This window comes from Prionailurus viverrinus, chromosome B3 (genome assembly GCF_022837055.1).
Source record: "Prionailurus viverrinus isolate Anna chromosome B3, UM_Priviv_1.0, whole genome shotgun sequence".
Classification (NCBI taxonomy): domain Eukaryota; kingdom Metazoa; phylum Chordata; class Mammalia; order Carnivora; family Felidae; genus Prionailurus; species Prionailurus viverrinus.
The window spans coordinates 69,966,737-69,977,304 of NC_062566.1; the positions used below are offsets into that span (position 1 = coordinate 69,966,737).

Below are 10,568 nucleotides of genomic sequence, written 5' to 3' on the forward strand. Positions count from 1 at the left end.
AGCGGGAAGGGGGCCCTCTTGTGTCCGACAGCGGGATTCCAACAGTGAGGTTCTCAGATGCTGCTTCCCCCTGGCGGCAAGCCGTTGCCCTGCAGCTCAAGCCACGTGATTTCTGAGAAAAGGCCCTTCCTGGAGGAGAAATGAAACTTAGGGTGGGGACTGTAGAAAGGGGCGGAGAGATCAGGAAGCTGCCTAGACGGCTGCCGAGCTGAGGTCAGCTGGGTCCTGGGACAGCCAGCAAGCCGCTCAGGTAAGATCAGCGGACATCCGGATGTCAGCGTGGGTCTAGAGCTAGAGGGCCCCGCCGGATTGGAGGTGGGGGGGCGGGGGCTCCTGGGGCCCCTCTGCCAAACAGGAATATACAGACCGCATGTGAGCCAGGACATAGGGGGTTTGGCCTGAGTGAGAGAGTGACTGAGGACCACTGTCCCCAGCCCTATAGGCAAAGAACAGGAGGTCCCTGCTGTGGGTTGTTCAGGGAAGTCAGCCCCGGCTCCAGCTGACCCTGTTTGTTTTCTTGCTTTCTGGCCCTGCCCACTTCCGCTGGAGCTCTGCCCCACCTACCCCAGAGGCAAGAGGAGGGGACAGATGGGGGTCAAAGGATAGGTTGTGGGGGTGGTGGGTGAGGGATCTATGAAGCATCTTGCAAACAGATACTGCCTTCGCAGATGCTTGGGGCAGAGACCGGGCCTCTCCCCAGGAACCACACCAAGGGAGTTCTCTTCCAGACAACAGATTCCTGAAAAGTCAGTTTTAAGACAGTTTTAAGACCAGCGCTGAGGGTTTCCTTCCAGTTGTCGGAGCTTGGGATGTTAGGGTGTGTTTTTTTGGTTACTAGTGATGGCAGAAAGAAACGGTTTGGCCTCAGGGAATTGTGAGAAATGTCCACAGGCAAAAGGTGGATGGGGTCTCTGGGGGCCCTTGCCAGAATCCAACCCCAGTGGTCAGGGTCTCTGCAGATGTTCCCTCCTGAAGTATCAGTTCCACTGATGCTGCCTGCTGCTCTTGTCCCCAGGATGGCATCGGGCCGGGCACGCTGCACCCGAAAGCTGCGGAACTGGGTGGTGGAGCAAGTGGAGAGCGGGCAGTTCCCGGGGGTGTGCTGGGACGATGCAGCTAAGACCATGTTCCGGATTCCTTGGAAGCATGCAGGCAAGCAGGACTTCCGGGAGGACCAGGATGCCGCTTTCTTCAAGGTGAATGGGCCTGGAAACCAGCCCCTCCGAGGGAGGGGTGGAGTAGACACAATTTCTCACCCTCAAGAGGTCTGCCTGGGTTTCAGATAAAGGGGAGATGGGAGGGTAGAGCCAGCCGCATTGTTGTCACAGCCCAAGACAAAATGAAAATTCAAAAATTGTTGAGGATTTCAAGACAGCAGCAGCAGAGCGGGGACCTGAGCCCTGGGCCTTCTGTGCAGGTGCTCAGGCCGCAGGTGCCCGAAGCCGGCTGTAGGAGAGGGTCAGCTGGGCAGGGTAACATGCTGTCTCCTCTTTACTTCCTGTGTTTCTCAGGCATGGGCGATATTTAAGGGGAAGTACAAGGAGGGAGACACAGAAGGCCCTGCTATCTGGAAGACTCGTCTGCGCTGTGCTCTCAACAAGAGCCCCGAATTTGAGGAGGTTCCTGAAAATGGCCATAGGGATGGAGCTGAGCCCTACAAGGTGTATCGGCTGCTGCCATCGGGGACCCTCCCTGGTGGGTGTCCCCTTGCCCAGCCGCTCCTAGAATCAGCAGACGTGGACAGGGGGAGGATGGAGATAGGAGGTTTCTGGGAGGGTGGTGGGCCTCCCTCCAGGCCCCTCAGTCAGAGTTCTGCCCTGTCCCTGGGGTACTCCTACCCACGTTCCCCTGCCTGGTCCTGCACATTCTTTCACGTCTCCTCTCTCCCTTACCCTCTGTTCCCACTTAAGGCTCTGACCTTTCTCCCCCTCCACAATATTCCACAGCCCAGCCAGGGACCCAGAAATCACCATCAAAGCGACATTACAGTTCTGTGTCCTCTGAGAGGGAAGAGGATGAGGGTACCACAAAGAACTGCATACTCAGTCCCTCTTTGATTGAGGACCCCCTCAAAAACGTAAGAGCTGGGGAGGGAATGGAGTGGGCCTGAGGGCAGGAGAGTAAACTAGGGGAGAGGTCAGCCAACGAATAGACACTGTGTCTGCAGGAGGAGGTGGGGGCCAGTGGGGAAGCAGGCCATTCAGAATTTGGGAGCAGCAGCAGCAGCAACAGCCCTGAGCCTCAGGAAGGTACCACCTCCCCTGCCTCTGTTCCCCTACAGCCACTCCCTCTGGCCCTTGGATTCCCCAGTCCCCATCTGAATGACATGCCTCTGCTTCCCTTATAGGTACAGACACAACAGAAGCCCCTTTCCAAGGAGATCAGGTGTCATTGGAGAGTCTGCCTCCTCCAGACTCAGGTGTGTGGTGTTTCTGACTCCTCTCTGCTCTCTGTCCCCCCAGGTTGTCTCCCTGTAGCTACACATGCATTATCAAGGATGTCGGGGCTTGCAAGAAACAGGGCCCACCTTATCCAGACAGAGGCATTGCTTTCCAGGCGGGACACCCGGGCAGACTCCAACCTCCCAACAGCTCACTTCTCAGAAATACTCCTCGTGTTCTCTCTCTCTCCCTCCCTCCCCCTCCCTCCCCCCCTCTCTCTTTTTTCTCAAAATGAATAAATAAACTTAAAGGGGGGGGGGATGGGTGAAGGGAGCGCTTGGGTGGCTCGGTTGGTTAAGCGTCCCACTCTTGGTTTTGGCTCAGGTCATGATCTCACAGTTTGTGGGATTGAGCCTGGCGTTGGGCTCTGAGTTGAGAGCATCTAGCCTGCTTGGGATTCTCTATCTGCAGCCCCCCTCAAAATGAATAAATAAACTTTTTAAAAAGTATCCCCTATGCACTCTGTTCCCTGGAAATTCACTTTGAGACATTCATTTCTGTGGGTCAAGTGGAGACCTAGTCTTCGGGACCTTCTTATAAACCGTAAGACCCTGGGCATTAAGCCTTGAGGCCTCAGTGGGCATCAGCTACCCTTGTGAGTGATGGCAAAACCTCACAGGATGCCCCCTGGCTGGTAGGGTTGGTGAGAGGGTAGATGGGGAGGGAAGTGCCTTCTCTAACCACAGAAGGTCAGACTGCTACCCCTGCCCTTGCTTGTGTTCCCTCTGGGCCTCACGTTTCTCACCAGCAAAATGAGGATGTGGGGTTTGCCAGTGGCCCCTCCTCATTCCCCAGGACCTGGTGCTGGCCGGGTGGACCCCTGGGGTGAAGCACTGGTACAGCTGGCCGTTCTCTGTTCGCAGACTACTCGCTGCTGCTTACCTTCATCTATGGTGGGCGCGTGGTGGGCGAAGCCCAGGTGCAGAGCCTGGACTGCCGCCTTGTGGCTGAGCCCTCAGGCTCCCAGTATGGGATGGAGCAGGTGGTGTTTCCCAAGCCTGACCCACGAGAGCCCACCCAGCGCCTGCTGAGCCAGATCGAGAGAGGTGTCCTAGTGGCCAGCAACTCCAGAGGCCTCTTTGTGCAGCGTCTCTGCCCCATCCCCATCTCCTGGAACGCGCCCCAGGCGCCACCCGGTCCAGGCCCGCATCTGCTGCCCAGCAATGAGTGCGTGGAGCTCTTCAGAACCACCTACTTCTGCAGAGGTGAGGCTGTTGCAGTTGAGCTGAGCCCCTGCCCCCATCTCTTAGGACCCCCTGGGACCTTGCAGGCTCTGCCACCACCCTTTGTTCCTTCCAGTAGATCCTTCGTTACAGCCCAGGCATGGCACCCTGCACTTGAGCGGTGCACACACATCCTGTGGGGCCCTGTGCTCAGCCCTGGCAGCTGTCTGGCAGCCAGCCTTCCCCAGCCAAGGTCTCGGAAGATGAGGCTCGGATGCAGCTCAGCACATGAGTCACATGTTGGGGACTGCCACCACATGGCAGCATGCAGTAACGGGAAGGTGCACCTTGCGGCCCTCTCCTGCATATGCACTTGCATGGGCCGACCCCATATTTGGGAGAGCTCGCACACCTCCCACACACTAGCCCTGCTGCACCCCGGGCAGCTCCTCGGGTTGTCCTTCTCCCGTCCGCCCCTGCCTGGGATTCCACTTCCTGCCTCCATTCACCTCTAAATCTCACCTTGGGAGTGGAGGCCAGGAGTACAGGGGACGCAGAGTGGGAGTGTTGCGGGGCCACGCATGCCCTCGGCAGGGCGGGTGTGAGCAGACAACAGAGGTGGGGACACTTCTGTGTTAGCAGCCCAGGCTGCTGCCTTGAGGACTCTAAGCTCTTCCAGCAGAGAGCTTTGAGGGTGTATAAAAATCGGTTACCTCTAAATACTTCTTACTTGAAAAAGGGGCACCTTTTCCTACTTGCACATGGGTGAGTAGCACCTTAGTTGCTGGCATCCCTCCTGGTATGAGGCAACAGCCGTGACCCTGCAGCTCCCGCTCTGGCCTTGGTCTCCAATTGGCCCCACACCCACCCCTCTTTCTCCATGATGGGTCCCTCTCTATTTCCTCCCTGCCTGTGGCCTCTGCCTTCTTTCTTCCAACCCTTGATCCTTTCTCTTTCATCAGACCTGGCCAGGTACTTCCAGGGCCTGGGCCCCCCACCCAAGTTCCAGGTGACTCTGAACTTCTGGGAGGAGAGCCCTGGCCCCAGCCACACCCCGAAGAGTCTTATCACAGTGCAGGTGAGTTCAGGGCAAGGGAAGACTAGCCTGCCTGTGTGAGTGGGGTGTAGGGGGTTCCAGGTGGAGAAGGGCCTTTGGTTGGCAGGGAGGAACTCCTGGGGGTATGTCTGCCCCAGCTGTGCTCTTGATACTCTCCCCCACCTTTCCTGGCACAGATGGAACAGGCCTTTGCCCGACGTTTACTGGAGGAGACTCCTGAGGAGCAGGCAGCCGCTCTCTCCCTGCTGCAGAGCCTGGGAGACCCGCCTTCCTCCTCTTCACTCTGTTCCTCCTATCTCCTTTGAAAGAAACTCATTCTCCACACTGTTGACCTGGCTCCCTTGGTGATCATTCTTGGTGGTTGTCTGTGATGGTTGTGTCCTTGAACTGCTCATGTACCTGGCTGGTGGAGAACTGAAGGATGACTTTTATCCTTTTTTTAAGTTTGAGATATACCCTCTTTCATTTCTGAGAAACTGAATTGGGAAAAGTCCAAATGGTGTGAACTCAGAGGACCTTTCCTGCTTCCCCCAACCCTAAAGCCAAGCACTTTATATTTTCTTCTTAGATGTTCACTGGGGATTTAAAATAAAACTTTATTGAAAGAGGAGTCATTATCTGCTTTGTTGGGATGAAAAGGTAGGTAGCAGGGGTCACAGGGAAGTGATAGAGATGTAATTTCAGAGCGGTGCACTTGGGTTTTCTTCCTGCTGACCTCTCCAGGCCCCTTTCCCCTCCTCCACCCGCAGCTTCTGGCTAGGAAGCTGTCTGGCCTCTGTGGGTTCTGAGTTTGGGGAGAGGATTGAGGTTAGCCACCCAGAAGAGCACAGCCTACAGCTGCTGTAGCCACCAACTTCACATGGAAAAATCTGGGCTCCACGGTTCTTGGCTAGAGGCCTCTGATTCGGGCCTTACAAGCGGCTTAGGGTTGGACTCTGGCTGGAGGTCTAAATGAACAGGAGAACTTGAAGTTGACCTCAAACTATGGACTAGAGGTGCTGGGGTCTGGGAGGGGAGGGGAAATCAGAGGGAAGAAAGAGCTTCTGTGCCTCCTGTGCCGAGGGCAGACCAGGCCCTGGTATCTCTTCTCCCAGTATATGGGGCACTGTCGCCCCAACATAAGGGGACTCCCAAACTGGTTTCCTTGCTCTACCTAGACCCCACCAAAGACCATGTGGCCTAGACTGCCATGTTACCAACACTCTGTTCGCTGAGATGTGAGGGCCCTAAAGCAACTGACACTTCTTTCCCATACCCCCTGTGTTTATTTTGCCACCAAACTGGAAGTTCTTTCTTTACAGGCAACTTGTCATCTTACCTCTCCATTCACATCCAGCAGATTAGTTCAGACGTAAGTCCCCACTTAACCAACTGCCACAGCATCCAGCTTCCCCCCTCCTATATGTGACACCAGCTTGGAGGAAGAGGAGCCTCCCAGACCAGACTTTCCTGTCCTTTCGCTCTTATAAGCCTTCCCTGGCTCACCTATGTGATCAAGCCTAGATGCTTAGATCCTCGAGGATCTTCTTGCTGTCTCACTTGACAAACTTCAGTGCTGCTTTTGAGCCTTTCTGCCTCCTTGGACCTTCGTTCTCTTCAGTCTTGCCCATCATCCTCCTGAGAAGCCAAGAGTCCAAACAGGAATCTGCATTAGCAGGGAAGAAAGCAGGTACTGGGTGCACAGGTACGCAAGCCTTATTGTGCCCTTGATTTTCTAAGGTTCCTCCTGGCCTTTCTTCTTTGCACTTGCTGTCTCCTTGACTTCCATTTTATTTCTTTTCTTTATAATTTTAATTCTAGTCTAGTTAACATACAGTGTTAAATTAGTTTCAGGGGTACAATATAGTGATTCAACAGTGCTATACATTGCTCAGTGCTCATTGTGATAAGTGTACTCTTTTTTTTTTTTTTTAATTTGATGTTTATTTTTGAAGGAGAGAGAGGCAGAGCATGAGTGGGGGAAGTGCAGAGAGAGAGGGAGACACAGAATCCAAAGCGGGCTGCAGGCTCTGAGCTGTCAGCACAGAGCCCGACACGGGGCTCGAACCCACAAACTGTGAGATCATGACCTGAGCCAAAGTCGGATGCTTAACTGACTGAGCCACCCAGGCATCCTGTGATAAGTGTACTCTTAATCTCCACCTAGTTCACCCATCCCCCCCACCCACCTCCCCTCTGGGAACCATCTGTTCTCTATAGTTAAGAGTCTGTTTTTTGGTTTGTCTTTTTTTTCCCCCCTTTGTTCATTTGTTTCTCAAAATTGCACATATGAGTGAAATCAAATGATATTTGTCTTTCTCTGACTCACTTATTTCATTTAGCATATATTCTAGATCCATGTGTGTTGTTGGAAATGGCAAGATTTCATTGTTTTTTCTGGATGAATAATATACCAATGTATAGGTATACCACTTCTTTATCCATTCATCTATCGATGGACACCTAGTCTGCTCCGTATCTTGGCTATTGTAAATAATGCTACAATAAACATAGGGGTGCACACATCCTTTTGAATTAGTGCTTTCGTATTCTTTGTAGTAGTGGAATTACTGGATCATATAGTAGTTCTATTTTTAATTTTTTAAGGAACTTCCATACTGCTTTCCACAGTGGCTGCATGAGTTTGCATTCTCACCAACAGGGACGGTGGGTTCCTTTTCCTCTACGTCCTCTCCTTGTTTCTTGTGTTTTTGACTTTAGCAATACTGACAGGTGTGAGGTGAGATCTCATTGTGGTTTTGATATGCATTTTCCTGATGATGAGTGATGCTGAGCATCTTTTCATGTATTTGTTGACCATCTGGATGTCTTTGGAGAAATGTCTGCTCATGTCTTCTATTTTTTTAACTAGATTATTTTTTTGGTGTTGTATCAGTTCTTTATATTTCATTTTCATTGTCTCCATGTATTTTTTTAATTTCCTCTTTGATTTCTTGGTTGACCCATTCATTGTTTAATAGCATGTTATTTAACCTCCATGTATTTGTGGTCTTTCCAGATTTTTTCTTGTGGTTGGTTTCTAGTTTCATAGTGTTGTTGTTAGAAAAGATACTAAAAAGACTTTGATGTTTTTGAATTTGTTGAGACTTGTTTTGTGGCCTAATACGTGATCTGTTCTGGAGGATGTTCCATGTGCACTTGAAAAGAATGTATTCTGCTGTTTTAGGATGGAATGTTCTGACTATACCTGTTAAATCCATCTGGTCCAATGTGTCATTCAAAGCCACTGTTTTCGTATTGATTTTTTGTTTAGATGATCTGTCTATTGGTGTGAGGGTTAAAGTCCCCTACTATTATTGTATTACTATTGATCACTTCACTTATGTTTGTTATTAACTGCTTTATGTACTTGGGTCCTCGCATGCCAGGTGCATCAATATTTATAATTGTTATATTTTCTGGTTGGATTATCCGATTTATGATTATATCATGTCCTCTAACATTTTCTGTCATAACCCACATCCAGGCCATCAGCAAATCCTGTCATTATTCCTTTAGAATCTATCCAGAATCTGACCACTTTTCTCTGTTTCTACCACTAACACTTTTTTTTTAATGTTTTCTTATTTATTTTTGAGATAGTGAGAGTGCAGGGGAGGGACAGAGAGGGAGAGAGAATCCCAAGTAGGCTCTGTGCTATCAGCACAGAGCCCAAATTAGGGCTTGAACTCACAAACTGTGAGATCATGACCTGAGCCGAAATCAAGAGTCAGACGATGGGGTCCTAGAGTGGCTCAGTTGGTTAAACATCTGACTTTGGCTCAGGTCATGATTTCACAGTTCATGAGTTCGAGCCCCACATTGGGTTCTGTGCTGACAGCTCAGAGCCTGGAGCCTGCTTCGGGTTCTGTATCTCCCTTTCTGCCCCTCCCCTGCCCATGCTCTGTCTCTCTCTCTCAAAAATAAACATGTAAAAAATTTTTTTAAGAGTCAGATGCTTAACCTACTGAGCCACCCAGATGCCCCTACCACTAACACTTTGGAACAAGCTACTATCATCTCTCACACCTCTTTCTGCTTCCTTCCACATCTTCTTTTCTTCCTCCACTCTTGTCCACCTTCAGCCTATTTCCAACACAATAGAGATCCCCTTAACACATAAATCTCATCACGTCAGTCAAAACCCTCCATTGACTCTTAACTCATTCAGAGTTAAAGCCCAGATCCTTAAAGTGGCCTCCAAGGTCCTTGTGCTGTGGCCCGTATCCTCCTCTCTAACCTCACCGCTTGCCATTCTTGTTCCAGGCTTCTTGAACCCACCACATTTCTGCCTCAGGACCTTTGCACTTGCTGGTTCTTTTGTCTAAAATATTCTTCCTTTAGGTAGGTGCATGTTGTCTCCTCTCTTCAGAGGGGTCTTCCCTAAGCACTCTACCTAAATAGCAGCCCTCACTACTCTCTATTCTCCTATGCGGCCTCATTCTCATAGCACTGATCACCATTTCACATATTTCTGTTTGTCTCCTTGCTTATCATCTCTCTTTCCCTAATGCGTTAGAACAGGGACTTGTTTTGTTCACTGCTCTATCTCCAGTTCCTCTATAGAGGAGTGTGTGGCATGTAGTAGGCATCTCATAAATGCTTGTTGAATGGAGGGATGGATGAACAAATTATTCAGTCTATTGCTTATTTCCTAAACTAGGTTCTAAGTACCTTAAGGGTAGATGCCCCCACTTTATCGTCTCTGTGCTCTAATGTGAACTTATAAACACTGACAACATATGTACAGTGACTGAAATAATTTGTATTATGCAGAAACCATCTTAAACAAGCACAAGTTGACTAGGTACTGGAAATGCTGGAATTCGAGAGAGCAGAGTTCCCAGCCAGGCTGTCATTAAAGAGCTGTGTGGTCTGGGAAAACCTGTCTTATATGGGCCTCTGTTTCTCATCTGAAAGGCAAGTCTTAGACTAGATTTTGAAATCCCAGTCAGCCTTGAATTTTTGTGGTTGTAAATTTAGGGTAATTGCATATTCACTTGACAAATGTTTTTGGTTTTTTTAAATATTTATTTTTGAGAGAGAGAGAGAGACAGACAGAATGCAGGCAGGGGAGGGGCAGAGAGAGAGAGGGAGACACAGAATGCAAAGCAGGCTCAAGGCTCTGAACAGTCAGCACAGAGCCTGACTCAGGGCTCGAACTCATGAACCACAAGATCAGGACCTGAGCTGAAGTCAAATGTTTAACCAACTGAGTCACCCAGGCGCCCCAACCACTTGACAAATGTTTACTGAGCTGGGTTCCAGGAACTAGTTGGGGGTAAAAAAAAAAAAAAAAAAAAAAAAAAAAAATCTCAATCTCAAGAGCTCCCAGACTGAAGGAACAAAACAAAATAGGGTCAGCTCAGCCACAAAAATTGAGTGTTAAAGAGGCAGAGAAGCATGCCCTGGGGAAGGGCATTCTAAGCCAAAGAAATGGCTGTACAAAGGCAGGAGGCATGGAGACAAAGAATTGTTGGAGCCAAATGGCTTTTGTATGCAGAGGGGTATGCCCTGCATCCCACAAAGCTGAAATCTATTCCAGCCAGGGGAACATTCACAACTGGAAAATAGCCAGATGGGGCAGGCCCAGAGCCTAAACTGTTCAAATTTAGGAAAGGACCCAGCAAGTTCTCTCAGGGCTTCCTGTGAGATCTTTTTCCTCACCGGTCTGTGGCGCCTCCAAGGCCACCCACACCGTTTCCACCTCCCCAGCTCACGACAGGCCCAAGTCTGGGCACAAAAGGCAGACCAGTTTTTGGTATTTTGTTGGTACCTGGTTGGATTTGGGGGAAAGAGCAAGTTCTAACTGCAGATCGGGCGCCCAGAGTGGGGTAGGGCAGTTGCCCCCGGCATGACCCGACCTAGTCTAGTAGTTGAAGTGCCCTTGTTACCAAGCTTGCTGGGGGGGGGGGGGGGGGGGGGGGC

At 50.4% G+C, this 10,568-nt stretch overlaps 1 protein-coding gene across 4 annotated transcripts; it reads left to right on the plus strand.

The window, feature by feature from the left end:
* Window positions 1-272: 272 nt before the first annotated feature.
* On the plus strand, window positions 273-5,271 carry IRF9 (interferon regulatory factor 9). 4 transcript variants are annotated; one of them, XM_047861420.1, is made up of 9 exons: window positions 278-746; window positions 1,016-1,196; window positions 1,512-1,695; window positions 1,947-2,077; window positions 2,168-2,249; window positions 2,348-2,419; window positions 3,305-3,646; window positions 4,567-4,682; window positions 5,230-5,271. In XM_047861420.1, the coding sequence occupies exons 1-9, from the start codon at window positions 634-636 to the stop codon at window positions 5,251-5,253; spliced, it is 1,245 nt and encodes a 414-aa protein (XP_047717376.1). In that variant the 5' UTR covers window positions 278-633; the 3' UTR covers window positions 5,254-5,271. The 4 variants fall into 4 exon arrangements, with proteins under 4 accessions (XP_047717377.1, XP_047717378.1, XP_047717376.1 ...); XM_047861419.1 differs by having other exon boundaries at window positions 282-746; window positions 4,838-5,271; XM_047861421.1 differs by lacking the exons at window positions 4,567-4,682; window positions 5,230-5,271 and adding an exon at window positions 3,741-4,560 and having other exon boundaries at window positions 273-746.
* The last annotated feature ends 5,297 nt before the right edge of the window (window positions 5,272-10,568 follow it).

Coding starts and splice junctions, on each gene's coding strand:
- IRF9 (XM_047861419.1), top strand. CDS start 634: ATGAAGCATCTTGCAAACAGATACTGCCTTCGCAGATGCTTGGGGCAG. Junction 747..1,015: donor AGACAACAGATTCCTGAAAA/GTCAGTTTTAAG, acceptor TCTTGTCCCCAG/GATGGCATCGGGCCGGGCAC. Junction 1,696..1,946: donor GCCATCGGGGACCCTCCCTG/GTGGGTGTCCCC, acceptor AATATTCCACAG/CCCAGCCAGGGACCCAGAAA.